Consider the following 19,026-nt stretch of genomic DNA (forward strand, 5'->3'; position numbering starts at 1 on the left):
AGATATTTCATTAGTGTTATGCTGACATTGAATTATATCTCTTTTATTTGAATTCCAGTTCTGTTAAATGTGTATATTTTATTTTATCCAGTTTCATGTTGTCCTATTATTAGGTTTTAATTTGCTGTTTTTTTTCAAGGTTACCTCTTTATTGCATTTATGTTTATACTTGGTCATTTGCTATTCTTATGCTGTTAACAAAATTGTAAGTTTTGTGTTAAACTGTACCTGCTATATATCACCTTGGGTGAATCTCTTCATAAAGATGGTTAATAAATCCAAAGAAAGAAAGAAAGAAAGAAAGAAAGAAAGAAAGAAAGAAAGAAAGAAAGAAAGAAAGAAAGAAAGAAAATAAAGAAAATTAAATACATGCACTGAGTGCAGGCATTCCTGTGGGTATAGTTTTGGCAGAGCAGGGGTGGAGTTGTGCATGTGTTATATAAAATATGCATGTAGACCACAGATTTATACCTGCCTTGGATTGGGCCGTGCTGTGCCCCAGTTCTTACGCTTAACATGCTTACCTCCTTACATGTATAACTTATCCAAGGAGGGTACTTCTATAAACTGAGAAAGAGGAACCTGAACTATAGTTACGTGATGCAAGGTTCCACATTAGAAGTCACCGACCAGGAAAGGGATCTAGGTGTCATCATTGATGATACATTGAAACCCTCTGCTCAGTGTGCGGTGGTGGCTAAGAAAGCAAATAGAATGTTAGGTATTATTAGGAAAGGAATGTAAAACAAAAATGAGGACATTATAATGCCTTTGTAGTGCTCCATGGTGCGACCACACCTCAAATACTGTGTGCAATTCTAGTCACCATATCTCAAAAAAGATATAGTGGAATTAGAAAAAGGTACACGGTGGTAGATTTAAAACAAATAGGAGAAAGTTTTCTTTACTCAGCGCGTAGTTAGACTCTGGAACTCGTTGCTGGAGAATGTGGTGACGTCAGTTGGCCTTGCTGAGTTTAAAGGGGGTTTGGATGGATTCCTGAAAGAAAAGGCCATTGAACATTATTAATTTAAATTTTGTTTTGTTTTTGGGTTTTTGCCGGGTTCTAAGGCCTGGATTGGCCACTGTCGGAGACAGGATGCTGGGCTTGATGGACCCTTGGTCTTTTCCCAGTATGGCAGTGCTTATGTAGTTATGCCTTCACAATGTTTTTCTCTCTCCTTGTATCTAGGGTTACCATATGGCTCCAGAAAAAGGAGGACGGATTGAGCCAGCCGGGTTTACTTCCATTACTTTGAAAGCAATGGAAGTAAAACCCGGCTGGCTCAATCCGTCCTCCTTTTTCTGGAGCCATATAGTAACCCTACTTGTGTCACAAGGAGGGGCATAATTGAACAGGGATGGCCATCTCTAAGGGCCAACTGCTGTCACTACATTTTCCGGCAACGAGTTCCAGAGTCTAACTACGCGTTGAGTAAAGAAAAACTTTCTCCTATTTGTTTAAATCTACCACATTCTAGCTTCATCTTATGTCCCCTGGTTCTATTATTGTTAGAAAGTGTAAACAAACACTTCACATCTGCCCGCGCCATTCCACTTATTATCTTGTAGACTTCTATCATATCACCCCTCAGCCAGCTCATCTCCAAGATGAGGAGCCCTAACCGTCTTAGCCTTTCCTCATAGGGAAGTCCTTCCATCCCTTTTACCATTTTCGTCGCCCTTCTCTGCACCTTCTCCAATCCTTTATATCTTTTTTGAGGTGCGGTGACCAGAACTGAACACAATACTCGAGGTGCGGTCTCACCATGGAGCGATACAACGGCATTATAACATCCTCGTGTTTGTTTTCCATCCCTTTCCTAATAATACTCAACAATCTGTGTGCCTTCTTAGCTGCCGCAGCACACTGAGCAGAAGTTTTCAACATCCACGATGACTCCCAGATCCCTTTCTAGGTCTGTAACTCCTAACGTGGAACCTTACATGACATAGCTATGCACTTGCATCACTTTGCACTTGCCAACATTGAACTTCATCTGCCATTTGGACGCCCAGTCCAGGGCCGCCAAGGGGGGGGGGCAGGGGGGGACAAAATTCCCGGGCCTGGGCCTCCAGGGAGGCCCGGTGCCGCATGTCCCCTCCCTTGTCCAGCGAATTCTTTGGGCAGGCAGCCTTGCCTGCCCGCTGCCAGCGCTGACCCTCCCCCACTGCCGGATCGCTCTTTAAAAATGGCCGCCGAGACTTTCAGTGGCATCCTCGCGAGACTTCTGCTGAAGTCTTGGAGGCCACCCTTGTAAGTCTCGGCGGCCATTTTGAATAGCGATCCCGCAGTGGGGGAGAGTCAGAGCTGGCAGTGGGCAAGAAAGACTGGGGATCTTTCCTGCCTGCCCCAAAGAAACTGCTGGACCACCTGGGTGGCTGGAGGGGGGGCAGAGGAGAGAAGGGAGTTGCTGAACATTAGTGGCTGGAGGAAGGGGGACAGGGGAGAGAGGAGAGTCCCTGGGAATGGGTGGCTGGAGGAGGGCGGGCAGGGGAGAGAAGGGAGTCACTGGGCATGGGTGGCTGGAGGAGGGGGGCAGGGGAGGGGAGAGAGGAGAGTTGCTGAACATGGGTGGCTGGAGGAGGGGGCAGGGGGGGAGAGAAGAGATCGCTGGATATGGAGAGGAGAGGAGGGAGGGCAGGGGGAGAGAAGAGATCACTGGACAAGAGGGCAGGACAGGGGGGGAGAGAAGAGATTGCTGGACAGGAGAGGAAGGGAGTGCAGGGGGGAGAGAGAAGAGATCGCTGGACTGGAGGGGAGGGCAAGGCAGGGAGGAGAGAAGATATCACTGGACATGGAGAGGAGAGGAGGGGAGGGCAGAGGGAGAGAGAAGAGATTGCTGGACAGGAGGGGAAGGCAGGGGGAGAGAGAAGAGATCGCTGGACAGGAGGGCAGGGCAGGGGGGAGAGAAGAGATCACTGGAGAGGAGGGCAGGGCAGGGGGGAGAAGAGATCGCAGGACAGGAGGGGAGGGGAGGGGAGAGAGGAAAATTGCTGAACATGAATGGATGAATGGAGGGGGCAGGGGAGAGAGGAAATTTACTGGATATGGGTGGATGGAGGAGAGGCCAGGGGAGAATGGAGAGTTGCTGGACATGGATGGATGGAGGGGAGGGAACTCAGGAAGGAGATGCACATGGATGGAGGGGAGGGAAGAGAGGAGAAATGTTGGACAAGGATGAAGGGAAGGAAGACAAAGGAAGGAGATGCACATGGAATATGTCAGCTTTTGGAAATGTGTATCTGTGATATTTTTCATGTAATTTTCAATTTTTCTAGTATTGCTGCATGCTGAGTCTGACTTCTTGAGGTAACTTTCCAGTTCAGTATTTTGCCTTCATATTTTTTTTTATTTCTAGTTCCTTGTGTCATATCTGATGTCATGCGTTTTTCATGTGTGATCAAGGTGCAGTATTCTGCTAGTGTGTAGTATTTGCAGCCCTTTTTGTTTTGTTTTTCATTAGGTAGTGTACTTGTGTTTTAGAGCCCGGTGTAATTACAGTGCTGCATTTCCACGTATAAGGTTGTAGCTCATCCTGTCCTTGGAATTAGTGCTGTTATGGTTTGGTAAGGTTATGAGTAGGTTTTTGCACAAGTTTGTGTATAGTGTTTGCAGTGGAGAGATTGTGTTTTGGCCTTACTGAGGTGGCACCAAAACATCAGAAAAGGTGTAGAGCCTAAATCATGACACACTACCTCTTGAAGGATCTACATATAGTGCAGGGGCCCGGCCCGGTGGCGGACTGAGGGGAGCGGGTGGAGGGGGGAGCGGCGGCGATGACCTCGGGGGGGGGGGGGCAGGGGGCCCAGGGGCGGTCATGTCCTGGACCCAGCCCAGTCTCTCGGTGGCCCTGCGCCCAGTCTCCTAGTCTCGCAAGGTCCTCCTGTAATCTTTCACACTCCTCCTGCGACTTGACGACCCTGAATAACTTTGTGTCATCTGCGAATTTAATTACCTCACTAGTTACTCCTATCTCTAGGTAATTTATAAATATATTAAAAAGCAGCGGTCCCAGCACAGACCCCTAAGGGACCCCACTAACTACCCTTCTCCATTGAGAATACTAAATTAGGAAAATGAAAATGATGTGAATGATTTATACAATATTTTAGGTTAGCCTGGTGATGGATTGAAATGTACACAAAAATTTTGAATTAAAAAAAATACATATATTACTCAGATTTTTAATGCTATGTTCTGTTGTAGACTGTGGAGACATATCAATGTTTTTAAAATGAAAAACTATTTCATTAAAGATAACTCTAAAGTTAAACAGTACAATTCTCCCAGATGTGTGTCAATCCTCCTGATACAGAACGAGATATAATAAAACTAGAATATTATGTCATTATTTACTTTTCAGTTTACTTCATGTCACATTGTAGTAACTTTTACTATGCTTTTCAATCACTGTTCAACATAGAATTTCATTTCTAAACTGTCAAGACATAGTTGAAATACTGTTTGGGGATTTCCCTTAGTTCATGTAGATCCATCACTTTCTCTATCAAAGCTCCGAGTATGCTGGCATTCAAATAAGATATTTGTTCTTGAACCATAGGAAATAAACTGTAATATGAAAGAAGCAATCTCTGAAATCAAGTTGGTTGTTATTCTCAAGGGAGAACAGAATATGGCTAAGTAACAAAATCATAGCCATTCATGTAGAAAGTACAGAAGATTTGGAAATGTCCTGGAAAACCTGATACCTGATTCCTATTTTGGCACTCAGGACATTCATTTCAAAACAAGCAAATTCATTGTAATAATGATTTTTGTCACTGAACAGGGTTGTATTCAGAACAGTGAGAAGTATTTGTGTCATTCACTGGAGATCAAATAAACATCTCTTACACATGTAATGTTTTAACATTTTCAAAAGCTTTCAGCCCGATATTCAGCTGGCAGTGGGCAGCGCTTTGACTGCCTGCTGCCGGTGTTCAAACCGGATATTCGGGTTTTTCAATGCCAGCTAGTACATGATTAATTAAGTTGATATTCATACTTAACCAGCCATGGCTCAGCAGGTAAAGATAGGCCTGCTTTTTATGTGGCCTTATTTGGCTGCTAAGCCTGGCTGGTTAAGTTATGATTATTGGGATTTAACTGGTCATGTCCTCAACATCGCTGGTTTTATTTTCGGCACTAATCAGGAATTTTTAGCAATGATAACCAGTTAAATGCTGTTGAAAATGGCTGACTATCCACTGAGATGTGAATTAACTGGTCTACCATCTTTCCTGGACAGTTAATGCATGCTGAAGATTGGCCTGTTTCAGTTTGTTATTGTTCATAGTATAAAGTCTCTTCAACCACAAAAATTATTTTTATTACACTATAAACATTCTGGGGCCTATTTACTAAAATGCAGAGTCAGTAACTACTATACAAAACTACATTTTTCTGGGGGAAAAGTCCATAGTTTTATTATTGAGATGGACATGGGGGAAGCCACTGCTTGCACTGGGATTGGTAGCATGGAATGGTGATACTAACTGGGGTTTCTTCCAGGTACCTGTGACCTGGATTGGCCACTGCTGGAGGTAGGATACTGTGTTAGATGGACCGTTGGTCTGACCCAGTATGACTATTCTTATGTTCGTAGAACTATGCAGTTACTATGGGTTAACAGCCAAAATTAACACACAGTAACTGCAATGCTACAAATCGACTGTTGGAGACATTTCCAATATTTTGCCATTCAGTTAACACAGAGGAAAGTTCTTTACCATGCATTAGCTGAATGGTAGATAATTTAGGCCCCCTTTTACTAAGGCGCGCTTATGTTTTAGCATGCGGTAAAATTGTGGGTGCACTAAATGTTAGAGACGCCCATAGGAAATGTGAGCACGCCTTAGTAAAATGGAGCCTGAATATAGTTAGCTACACCTACTTAAATGGCATTAAGCAGGAAATTCAATAAATGGTACCCAAAATTAGGCACCAGGATGAACTGTGCTAAGACAGCATTCTGTAGAGGACACTCTGTGCATAATTACCTTTATAGAATATTACTTTAGCATGCATTTGTGCCTAACTTTGGGCGTGAGCAGTTACACCTGCCAAAAGCTGGTGTAAATGCTCACACCCAACTAATGGCAGTTAGGCGCACAAATGCTTGTATTCTATAACATCGTGTCTAAATTCTGGGAATGTCCCTGACCCACCCATGCCCCTCCCTTGGCCACACCCCCTTTGGAGTTGCTTGCTATGAAATGTAGGCATGCATGTTGTAGAATAGGGCATTCTGTATGTAACTTCTAATTATTGCCAATTAAGTGCTTGCTAATGCCAATAATTGATTGTTGGAAACAAAGGAGAAAGGGGGGGGGGGGTTCACTCCTTCCACAGTAATGCAAGCAAACCAAACGCAGGGTGGAAGAAAACAAGTTCCAAGTGACCAGACAAAACACAGAAGTAAGAGCTCCAAACAAAGTTTATTGGGACCCAACACAGTCCGTGTTTTGGCTGAAAAGCCTTCTTCAGGGGTCAATAGATCCACAGCTGGAACTCAAACCAACTTTGAGTGCTAGGAACGCTCGAGTATAATAATGCTGAATCCGCAAGAAGGGACGCAGCCAAGTGAAGCAGTTTGTTTTGTTTGTTTTATTGCTTCACTTGGCTGCGTCCAGCTGTTGGCCTCTTGCTTCAGTGCTGAATTATCAACATACTGTATGATGGAAACACCTCAGCGAATCAGGTTCTCAAGTACCTAGATTACTGTAATGCATTGTTCACAGGTCTTAACACAAGGAAGATTAGAATATGCAACTGATACAAAATATTGCTGTCAGATTATTATATGGTGCAAGATAATTTGACCATGTAAGCCCACTTCTGAAAGAAGAACATTAGCTACCCATTCAATTTCATTTGAGGTACAAAATCGTAGCATTAGTTCACAGTATCCATCACACAGGACTACTACTATTCCTTTCATGTCACTTAATCCCATATTCCACTTTGCGCACTCTTCATTCAAGTCCAACAAAAACTACTAGTCGTACCTTCACTCTGTCAAGTCTTTCTGGACATATTTTGGGACTGTGTTCGGTGTGATAGGCTCCACACTATGGAACAAGCTTCCTGCGCCTCAAAACATCTCACCAGAAATCCAAGACAGCACTAAAGACATTTCTTTAAAAAAAAGCATTTGAGAGCTGACTTTCCTCTGTGCCCATGTTTAGCTCCCAGGGCCACACAGATTTACAGGGTGCATGCCTGCAAGAGCAACAATAAGGCATTTTCTCCCTTTCTTTCCTTTCCATGGATTGTAGTCCATTTCCTCTCCTTTTCTCACCTCCTCTTTTTATTTTTTGTTGAATACATTTATGCTGTCTAGACATCTTGACCACAGGGCAGTATATCAAATAAGAAACTTGCATTGTATTTCCAAAATTACAATCCTATCCTTTGTAAGGCATTTTGTATTCAAAGAAAATAACTAACAACTGTATTGTTCCTAATACTTTATGTTTTTTTTTGTTTTTCAATCAGGGTGCAGAGAAAATTTTGTCAATGAATGAATCAGGGGAACTACAGGATCTCTTAACAAAAATTGAGGTAATTGTGTATTAAACACAAGGTGAGTTTGAGGAGGGGAGGAGGCAATGATAAATGACCTGCACAGACTGGAACCTGAATGGTAAATGGACAGCAAGCAAGCAAGCAGAAACTGCTGTGTTCCATGCTTCCTGCTCTCTCTCTGAGCATGCACAGTGCTGCTGGACAATAGTGTTGCCAGATGGCCAATTTTGGGTAGGTCTGAGCCCAAAGTGGGCGGGTGTGAAATTTTCTCTTCACTCCCTCTCCCATGCCCACAGTCAAACATCTCTCACTCTCTCTTCCCCTCCTTACCCTGCCTAAAAATAGCATCTCTATTGTCCTCTCCTCTGCTGCTGGTGATCCGTCATCTCTCCCTGTTTCTCACCCCCCATTTCCTTTCACAGCAATTCACACATGCTGCTTGCACCATCCTCAGAGCCTTCCCTCTGATGCAACTTCCTGTTTCTGCATATACTGGACCACATCAGAGGGATGGTTTTGTGGTCATATAAGCATCATGTGTGAATCACTGCTCACGTCTAGTGATCTCTAGATGGGGAGTAAATTTTTAAAAGGTAAACTTTGGGGAGAAGGGTAGTGGTGGTGATTGAGAGACCATGGGAGATGCTAGATCATTGGTGTAGCATAGTGGGGGGGGGGGGTGGGGGGGGGGGGGGGGGGGGGGGGGGGGGGGGGGGGGGGGGAGATGCTGGGAATCCTCAGCTGGTGGTGCTTGGGGATCCCTGCCACGCATAGCAAAGTTTGCTGTTGCTGGATGGGCTTGATTCCAAAGTGGGTGGGCCTCTGCCCACCTAGGCCCACCTGAGGCTATGCAACTGTAGTTCCCTGTGGTTCCCTTGCCTTTCTTTCCACATACAGTGGGGGAAATAAGTATTTGATCCCTTGCTGATTTTGTAAGTTTGCCCACTGACAAAGACATGAGCAGCCCATAATTGAAGGGTAGGTTATTGGTAACAGTGAGAGATAGCACATCACAAATTAAATCCGGAAAATCACATTGTGGAAAGTATATGAATTTATTTGCATTCTGCAGAGGGAAATAAGTATTTGATCCCCCACCAACCAGTAAGAGATCTGGCCCCTACAGACCAGGTAGATGCTCCAAATCAACTCGTTACCTGCATGACAGACAGCTGTCGGCAATGGTCACCTGTATGAAAGACACCTGTCCACAGACTCAGTGAATCAGTCAGACTCTAACCTCTACAAAATGGCCAAGAGCAAGGAGCTGTCTAAGGATGTCAGGGACAAGATCATACACCTGCACAAGGCTGGAATGGGCTACAAAACCATCAGTAAGACGCTGGGCGAGAAGGAGACAACTGTTGGTGCCATAGTAAGAAAATGGAAGAAGTACAAAATGACTGTCAATCGACAAAGATCTGGGGCTCCACGCAAAATCTCACCTTGTGGGGTATCCTTGATCATGAGGAAGGTTAGAAATCAGCCTACAACTACAAGGGGGGAACTTGTCAATGATCTCAAGGCAGCTGGGACCACTGTCACCACGAAAACCATTGGTAATACATTACGACATAACGGATTGCAATCCTGCAGTGCCCGCAAGGTCCCCCTGCTCCGGAAGGCACATGTGACGGCCCGTCTGAAGTTTGCCAGTGAACACCTGGATGATGCCGAGAGTGATTGGGAGAAGGTGCTGTGGTCAGATGAGACAAAAATTGAGCTCTTTGGCATGAACTCAACTCGCCGTGTTTGGAGGAAGAGAAATGCTGCCTATGACCCAAAGAACACCGTCCCCACTGTCAAGCATGGAGGTGGAAATGTTATGTTTTGGGGGTGTTTCTCTGCTAAGGGCACAGGACTACTTCACCGCATCAATGGGAGAATGGATGGGGCCATGTACCGTACAATTCTGAGTGACAACCTCCTTCCCTCCGCCAGGGCCTTAAAAATGGGTCGTGGCTGGGTCTTCCAGCACGACAATGACCCAAAACATACAGCCAAGGCAACAAAGGAGTGGCTCAGGAAGAAGCACATTAGGGTCATGGAGTGGCCTAGCCAGTCACCAGACCTTAATCCCATTGAAAACTTATGGAGGGTGCTGAAGCTGCGAGTTGCCAAGCGACAGCCCAGAACTCTTAATGATTTAGAGATGATCTGCAAAGAGGAGTGGACCAAAATTCCTCCTGACATGTGTGCAAACCTCATCATCAACTACAGAAGACGTCTGACCGCTGTGCTTGCCAACAAGGGTTTTGCCACCAAGTATTAGGTCTTGTTTGCCAGAGGGATTAAATACTTATTTCCCTCTGCAGAATGCAAATAAATTCATATACTTTCCACAATGTGATTTTCCGGATTTAATTTGTGATGTGCTATCTCTCACTGTTACCAATAACCTACCCTTCAATTATGGGCTGCTCATGTCTTTGTCAGTGGGCAAACTTACAAAATCAGCAAGGGATCAAATACTTATTTCCCCCACTGTACGTTTTGTTTTAAAGCAGAAGTGCATAGATAGAAAGGGGACACCAAAAGGGATGCTACTAGCTTAGTGAGTAGAAAGCATAAAGAGCTGCTGTTCCTACTGCTAACAATTTTCAGTCTGTACATGAAAGGGAGAAATGGAAACATGTAGATGGGGGAAGAGATGAGGGGATGATGAGAGGAGGATAGCATTAAGGTGGGGAAAGTGGAGAAAGGAGAGAGATATGGAAGGTTAGAGTAGGAGGGAAGGAAGAAAGCAAGGAGGGAGGGAGGGAAGGTGGAGGGGACAATGCAAATAGAAGAGGAAAGTTGCAGGAGGAGGGGAAAGAGGTGAGAGTGTGAGGAGGAGGATGGAGAGAGATGCGGGACAGGGGAGGAGGTGGAAGAAATTGATGAAAGTGTAAAACAGAGAGAGAGAGAGAGAGAGAGAGAGAGAGAAGAGAGAACAGGCAAAACAGGGCTTTAAGGAGAGGGAAAACGATGAGTGGAGGAGAAAGGATATGAAGAATCTGTGATAGCAGCAAGAGCAGTATGTGACAGGTGGGCCAGGGTGAAACCTGGCAGAAGAGGAATGTTTGTTAGGAAGAGAGAAGTAACTGGGTTTTCTGAGAGAGGGGAGAATTTCAATGAGTTCTAGTCATTGTGTACAGAAGTGTACTTTTCTCTGTATAAATTAGTACATTGTCCACGCAAGAATATTCATAGTAGAGGGGACTTAGATAGGTTCTAAAACTGGGGCATTGGGGAGCACAGCCCAAGATGGATGTCTGATTCCTGAGCTCTCCAAACCCTGTAGGAATTGTCCCTGAATCACCATACTAGCTGTGTTCAGAAGTATTATTTGAATTGTTTGATTGCTACTCATGGCTAGCTCCAAGCCAACCATTTGATTTCTCTTCTGGTCAACCTCAAGGAGTGAAGCGGCTGAAATCAGATCCTCCCTTGCCTCAGAAAGTGGCAGATGATAAAAGTCCTGAGCCTACTTTCTGGGCACTCATGAAGGAAGAGTCCCAGGTCAAAGAGCTTTTGAAAGAAAATAAGGACTCTTTGCATTCTCTGATTGAGGAGGTAGCCGGAATTAAAGCACAATTGGATTCAACATTTTGAACGAATGGATCCAGGCACAAACAGAGTAGCTGGGTGCAGTGTGTTATCAAATTAAGACCATACAGCTTCTGGACTGGAGTGTGGAGGGACATGAACAACCGAAGTGCAGTAATGTTCATATCCTCAAGTTACCAGAGAAAACAGAGGGTCTGGATATGCTTCAGTTTCTTGAATGTTGGCTACCTTCCTTTTTGGGCCTTACTTTTGAGCACATATTTGATGTCAAATGGGCCCACTGTACTTTATTGTAATGACTGTGGCCTGGTGCTAAATATCTGAGACAGATTGTGGCTAAGTTATTGCGATGCCCACAAGTGCTGACAATCCTGCAGGCAGCCAAGATGAAGGTGCCTCTCAAATATCAAGGTCATACAATTTAATTTTGCAGATATTAATGGCATCATGCAAAAGAGAAGGAAGGCCCTTTTGGCAATGTGGGAGCCATTTAAGAGTCTTGGGCTACGCTCCAAGAGTCAGATTGACACTGAATAACGTCACCAAGAATTTTGAGGACCCTGAGACAGTGGGTACTTTTATAGCAGAGCAGATGTAAACTGATAGGGAGCTGAAATGAGGATGAGAGAGCATTTATTTATTTATTAGGATTTATTTACCGCCTTTTTGAAGGAATTCACTCAAGGTGGTTTGGCTGGCAGTCTGCTTGATGGTGGCAAAATTTAGAAAAGAGGCTCTGTACTTCTCTTTGGCAATGTAAGCCAACCTATGTAAGTTGAAATTACTACTACTACTACTACTCATCATTTCGATAGCGCTACTAGACGTACGCAGCACTGTGCACTTGAACATGAAGAGACAGTCCCTGCTCAACAGAGCTTACAATCTAAACTACCAGATGGTTTGAACTTCCCAGATCTATGGAATCAAGTTTCTTTCTTGTTATGTCATGAAGGTCATTCTGTTCAAAATCTCAGAGATGCTTCTCAGTCAGGTTGGTTATAGATGGAACAACAGCTGCTGTACCCGACCCCCTTATATTATCTGGTGGACACATCACTCTTATGTCATTCTGATGCATGTGTAACTATTCACTTTGGAGGCCATTCAGATGCTGCAGCATACACTGGACAAGGAAGACCAATGGGCCTTATGTACGCCATTGTGGAATACAGCCTTTGTAAAAACTGACAAGAAACAAACATGGCAGATTTGGAGGGATCGGAATATATGGACGATAGGTCAGATATATACCAATAGGGCATTCAAGCCTTTTCAGGAGTTACAACAGACATATCAATTACCCAGAACTCAATTTTTCCGCTGATTGAAATGAAAACCCGCACTACAGCATAGCATGTTCCCGCTTGCTAAGTTGGATGATTCTTGGATGCTACTTCAGATCTTAGAGAATCTCAGTTCCCAACCACCTGCTGGAGCCTGTTTTTACAAGATACTATGAGTGCAGAGACCTGAAGCCAAGTGTAGCTTCAGGCTTTGTTGGGAGTGGGAATTTAAAATAGATCTTAATGTGTCAAAGTGGAGGAATATCTGGTGATCCGTATGCTCTGTCCTTGTCTGCTTTCATTCGGCAATCTGTTTTTGGCTGCTGTACAAAGCATACTGGACATCTTATAAACTGTCAAAGCTTGGCATTTTGGAAGGCAGTTTGGGATCGTGTCAACCAGCTATTACCTATTACAGAGCCATTTACTTACAAAATTTTGATTTGGAAATCAATGGGTTTGGACAGGTCTCTACCAAATGGTGTGAACCAATTATTTGATATTTTTTATTGCTGTTGCTTATTAGTAATTGGAAGGACACTTCTGTGTTGTCAGTGACTCTGGTGAAACTCTGTCTGCTTTTATCATAAGTATGACAGGAAGGCGGGAGACAAGGTGCTTATAGGTAAAAATAAGTGTTGTAAGTGGGAGCTGTTGGTCAATTACATGTCAGGGATATGATTTATAGTGTGTTTGTGTCATATCACAATATTTGTTTGTCTGTATCTGTTCTCTGATTGTGTTGTAAAATAATAAAAGACATTTGAACTCAAATTGGTTCTAATAATCTGAACTGCTTCTGACTGATCTAGATATGTGTCAAGTTAAATCATAGAACTCAGCCTAGATCGGCAGTTCTTAACCCAGTCCTCAGGGCATTAGATAAATATGCATACAAAGGAGGTAGTGCATGCAACTCTATCTCATGCATATTCATTGTGAAAAAACAGAAAACCTGACTGATGTGCTCCGAGGACTCGGCTAAGGCCTAGAGGGAGACACGGCCTTGCTCCCCTCCAACAATCATGACCATGTCAACACCACCCCTCCCAGAATAATCTGGATAAATTGGCTATTTGAAAACTTACTATTCTTCTTACTGGTAAAAAGTACCACCTGTTTCTTTGAGTTTGTGTTGTTGTCAGGTTCAGTTCTTTTTGGTTTGACTCCAACTGCTCTTTGGTGTCCTCTCCGACCCCACCCAGAAGCAGCTAAATGAGGTGCCTGTCTAGTCTTGCCTACTGGCTGGATGGAGAAAATCCAGACTAATCTTGATTTTGCTCATATTTCTATTTTGAACCCAGCTGAGATAATACAGGCTTATAAGACCAACTCTCATGTTTATGATGAATGATTATTTCATCAACAGTATTAAGAGTCTGATTGCGTTCAGTGAAAAGACCCTCAGCACTTTTTGCTGAAGTTTTTGCTTGCACAATCCTTTTCTCGGATTTTGCACTTTTGGGGCAGTTCAGGTTTCATATGGTCTTGCTAAACTGCCCCAAAAGTGCACTATCTGAGTTGTTCACAGTTAAATATGATCTTAAGAAACTGAAAGGAACTACAAATGGTGATAGGAAAGTGACAGTGGAGAATAGAGGGAGACAGACAGAAAAGTACATTCAATAAAGGCAGACTACCAGTGACTAATGCCCCACCAGTCAGGAGGATGAAAGGAGGGAGTCTATGGCTTACTGATGGAGCAGGAATTTAAATCCTTGAGAAAAAGCATAACAGTTAGCTCTGTGGGTATTGCTGGGTGCTGAGCACCCCCAAGGCAACTTGTATTGTGTTTGGCACTTCCAATCATTTTCAAATGTTGGTGCCTCTGAGCAAACAGTTGCTTTTCCAAAATTATGCAACCAAACTAACTTGTAGGCCTTTATACTCTTTTGTCATACTTTTACCCACCAAATTAAGGGGCACTTTTACTAAAGGGCTTTAAGCCCTTAATACACGTTAACGCATGAGAACAGACTACCACAGAACATGTTAAAAGTGGTTCCCAAACCTGATCCTGGAGGCACTCCAGCCAGTCAGGTTTTCAGGATATTCAAAATGAATATTCATGAGAGAGATTTGCATGCACTGCCTCCACTGCATGAAAATCTCTCTAATGAATATTCATTGTGGATATCCTGTAAATCTGACTGACTGGGGTGCCTTCAGAACCAGGTTTGGGAACAACTGCATTAAAGCATTCTGTGGTATTTTGCTTGTTTGTTCTCACTAACCAGCATGTTATCTATGGGGCCCTTTTACTAAGCCGCTTAGGCGCAAAAACGCGTCCTACGTGTGTCAATTTTGAACTCCCCTCGGCTACCTCGTGGCCCGGATGGTAATTTCATTTTTTACGTGCACCCACTATGAACGCTGGAAAATTTTCTGGCGCACAGTGCTAACCGGGCAGTAATTGGCATTGTATATGTGCTGACGATTAGCACTCAGTTAATGCATGAGACCTTACTGCTAAGTCAATGGGTGGTGGTAAGGTCTGAGGCCCAAAATGGACACATGCCAATTTTCATTTTGCTGCACGTCCATTTTTGGCCCCCTCAAAGAGGCCTTTTTTGCAGGTTCGCTGAAAAATGGACCTGTGTGCATCCAATACATGCGTCTACACCAGCGCAGGCCATTTTTGGTGCACCTTAGTAAAAGGACCCCTATATTTTAAAAATATTTGTGGATGGGGCATGTCATGGACAAGTAATATCCAGCTAGCTGTGTGCTAACTGGATAATGGGAAAGGGAAATGGGACTTGATATACCACCTTTCTGCGGTATTTTACAACTACATTCAAAATGGTTTACATATATACAGGTACTTATTTTGTACCTGGGGCAACGGAGGGTTAAGTGACTTACCCACAGTCACAAGGAGCTGCAGTGGGAATCAAATCCAGTTCCCCAGGATCAAGTCCCCTGCATTAACCACTAGGCTACTCCTCCACTCATAAAGCAGAGTTAATGTGGGAGTACCTAGTACCCTCCTAAATAGGAAGCGGTAAGTGCTTCTATATTAACTGTATGACAACATTAGCGCATAACTTGCATTAAAAGTTATGTCGGGTTAAATCTGGGCTTAACATGTGGGAAAGTCTCATGTTAAAACAAGTTAAGCCCAATTTTCACCACACTTTAGTAAAAGAGCCCCTTAATCTGGCTCTTCATTTTTAGCACCACAATTTTTTGAGTGGTCATTGGAAACCAGGTTAATGACCTACAGGATCTGGGATAAAGACTTATGGGGCAATTTTATAATTTGATACCTAGAGGTAGGCACCATATAGGAGCATCAAAGGTGCCAGTAATTGACCGTTGGGGCTATGTACTGTAGGTGCTATTCTAAAAGGTAGTGCCTAAGTACCATAGCGCCTAACTGTAAGGGGTTGTACATGAGTGGTTCATGAGTAGGCCGTGTGTGTGTCTACCAGTTATGCATGTAGATTACAGAATGCTGTAAATTACATGTGTCACTTACACACTTAGGAGCACCAGCTTTCACTTACCACTGAGATGATGTATAGAGGGTACACCTAAACATAGGCGTGCCATAGAGGGAACTCTAGGTATTTCCTGATATATGTAGAACTACTCAGGCTAGACGTAGACAATTTCTTCATTTTAAACATAGAGTTTTGGCTTTAGAGACCACTTTTTTTCCTGAAGTTTCCCTCCAAATGTTTGATTTCCTTTTCAGATACTTATTATGTCTTCTTTGAACCATATCAGTTGAAAATATTGGTATTAGATAGGGGAGCTAAGTAGTTAAATCAATGTGGTGGTATGATGTAAGAATGCCTTAAGGTTTGACCAGGTAGGATGACTTTCCTTTTGTTTGTTTGTTTATTAATATGTGGATTTATTGAGTTCCCCTCTTCTTCTCAGGACATGGGCTAAATGTTTCCTATGTGCTTGTTGTACATATTGTTAAAATTTTCAATTTCAAAAAATCCCATAGGGGTGCCAATTCCAACATTTGCCAAGATGCCATTATAAAATTGGTGCTAGGTGCATGGTATTGGGGTGTCTAAACTGAGGTGCCAATTTATAGAATTGCCTCAATTTATAGAATTATATAATTGTATTTGATTCACCTCAAATAATTTTAGAACGCAAATAGTGGTAGATAGTCCTTTTTATGAAATTCATCTGTAATAAACACAGGTATAGTATTTGGACTGAAACTTGTCAAAGTCTAAAAAAGAAATTAACAAAACATTTTCATGCAGTGGATATTGTGTGAAAGTTTACTACTGCAAAGCATATTTTTGTGAAGTGACTTTACAGAAGTGCACTTTTCCCTGAATTCTATATAGTGCGACTGAAATTGTGCATGCAACTCTGGTTATATTCTGGATTTCTGTACGCAATTTAATTACTAGGGGGTCCTTTTACAAAGGCTTGCTGAAAAATGGCTTGTGGTAGTGTAGGCGCAGGTTTTGGGTGCAGGCGAATCCATTTTTTAGCGCACCTGTAAAAAAGGCCTTTTCTTTTTGCTGAAATTTTTTTGCCACATGTCCATTTTGGGTCTGAGACCTTACCGCGACTTAGCGGTAACGAATCTGGGTGGTAATGACCTACACATGTCAAATGCCACATGTCGTGCGCCCATTATGCACACCAGAAAATAAAAAATATTTTTCAGATGAGCATAGTGGATGCTCACCAAAATTGAAATTACTGCAAGGGCCATGCAGTAACCGGGCGGTAACTCCAATTTGGTGCGCATAGGTGCCTTTGCGGCTTAGTAAAAAAGCCCCTTAGCACCGATAATTGCCATGTAAAGACAATTATTGACACTAATTAGAATTAATTAGAATTTATGCACACAAGTTGCTAGGCCTAGTCTGTAAAGTGGTGCACGTAAATTCTAATGTGTACTGCCAAAATGGGGTGCATGGCCATGGGTATGGAATTGGCGGACCATTGGCATTCCAAAAATCTACATGCACGGTTATAGAATACACCTGCTCCAGGCCTAGAGTTAGGTACATGTATGGCCGCTAAGCGTATTCTATAAACCAGCTAGGCATATTCTATGCCTAGACGGAAATACTTTTGGCGCTGATTTTTCAAGTGCCATGTATAGAATCTTGTCTTTTATGTGAAAAATAGCACAGAATGTCTGAAAAAAATTTTTTTTGGTGGGGGGAGGGTAGTTTTGCACATTTCCAAGTCTTTCTTGTTATTTTTCATCCAGGCAGTTTCGTATATGAGGGCATGAATCGGAAATCAAACATTTCAAGTAAACTATGAATATTTCATGGATAACTGAATTGACCCTTGGAAGGAGAATTTTTTAAAAACAGAATGTGTGCTATGAATAAAAGTCAATTTCCTTTATTAAAACATCTTCCTTAAATTATAAGGAAGAAAGTATAATTAGGCAAAAAAGACACAAATACAACAAAAAGAGAAACAATGAATCAAGAAACAGGCAAGTTGATATTTTAACCAATTACACTTTCACTAATGCACCTGAATGTAACTCATCTTGATCTAAAACTGAAAAAGACATGAGACAAACCCACATAAATAAATAAATACATATATAATTAATTTTCTAGTCAAAATATTTTTGCTGCTTTAACCTGCCATTTGATATGTGCAGCCACTGGGTGTCACTGTTAAATCACATAGAAGGCAGAGAAAGAGAATTTCTAAGGCAGAATGAAAGAGAAATTGAACATGTTTTCCATGGGTGTTCTTGTTAACGATGCCAAATGAAATCTTTATCCTTTGGTGAGCTACTATTAATGATATATTAATGAGCCTAGGGTAAATGAAAGGAAAATCTTCATTTCACTGACTTTCTTGCCGTATTTTTCTTTTATTTTTACAGAGGGTACAGCACCCCCATGCATGTACTGCCTGTGGGGGATATGGCTTCCGTCCTTGTTCAGTGTGCCATGGGAGCAAGATGTCAGTGTTTCGGAATTGCTTCACAGACTCTTTCAAAGCCTAAAGTGCACGGCCTGCAATGAGAATGGATTACAGCGCTGTAAAAACTGTACAGGCTAAGAAGTGCAATCTCATTTTATGGTACACTAATTTGTTACATGCTTTTTTTTTTTTTTTTTAAGTGTTGACCCTGTTTTGTAAGCTTTAATCAATAAAATTAATTTATAATAAGTGTTGTGCTGAACAATTACTGATGTACATTCAGCAAGGGAGCTTTTCTGATCTACAATGAAATAAATGCGTAGTCTAAATTGAAAAATAACTATAATTGTACTATAAAGTGAACATGGTTGCTCCAGATTCATAAGAAACAATTAATGTGCCAGTAATATAGACATACATCTTAATAAGCACACAGAGCGATATTTTTTATGAGCTCCAATATACATTTATTTTTATCTGCTTTCGTTAAATGTATCTTTAACTCATAGTACATACAGTGAGCAGATGTACAAAGTGTGAGAATATTGCAAGTTTTGGAACAAAGGATCCAAAATTGTGTTTCCTCCGTGTGAAAGCGCTGCAGGCAGCAGGGTAGCAGATCGCCTCCCTTCGGCCCTCCTTCCCTCCTTGGTCCCGCCCTCACGGAAGTTACATCAGATGAGGGCGGGACACAGGGAGGGCAGGAGGCCCAAAGGGAGGTGATCTGCTGCCCTGCTGCCTACAGTGCTTTCACATGGAGGTGAAAGGTGCTGT

The 19,026-nt window shown here is 42.7% G+C and overlaps 1 protein-coding gene across 2 annotated transcripts in view; it reads left to right on the forward strand.

Moving 5' to 3' along the window:
- The window catches only part of GRXCR1 (glutaredoxin and cysteine rich domain containing 1), a 125,260-nt gene extending 106,885 nt beyond the window's left edge, over nucleotides 1-18,375 (forward strand). For both annotated transcript variants that reach the window (XM_030192626.1, XM_030192625.1), the window contains 2 exons: nucleotides 7,502-7,567; nucleotides 18,212-18,375. In XM_030192626.1, coding sequence (XP_030048486.1) covers nucleotides 7,502-7,567; nucleotides 18,212-18,334 — 189 coding nt within the window. In that variant the 3' untranslated portion in view covers nucleotides 18,335-18,375. The remainder of the gene's footprint in view (nucleotides 1-7,501; nucleotides 7,568-18,211) is intronic.
- The last annotated feature ends 651 nt before the right edge of the window (nucleotides 18,376-19,026 follow it).

The sequence above is a fragment of the Microcaecilia unicolor genome, chromosome 2 (assembly GCF_901765095.1).
Source record: "Microcaecilia unicolor chromosome 2, aMicUni1.1, whole genome shotgun sequence".
In the NCBI taxonomy this organism is placed as follows: Eukaryota; Metazoa; Chordata; class Amphibia; order Gymnophiona; family Siphonopidae; genus Microcaecilia; species Microcaecilia unicolor.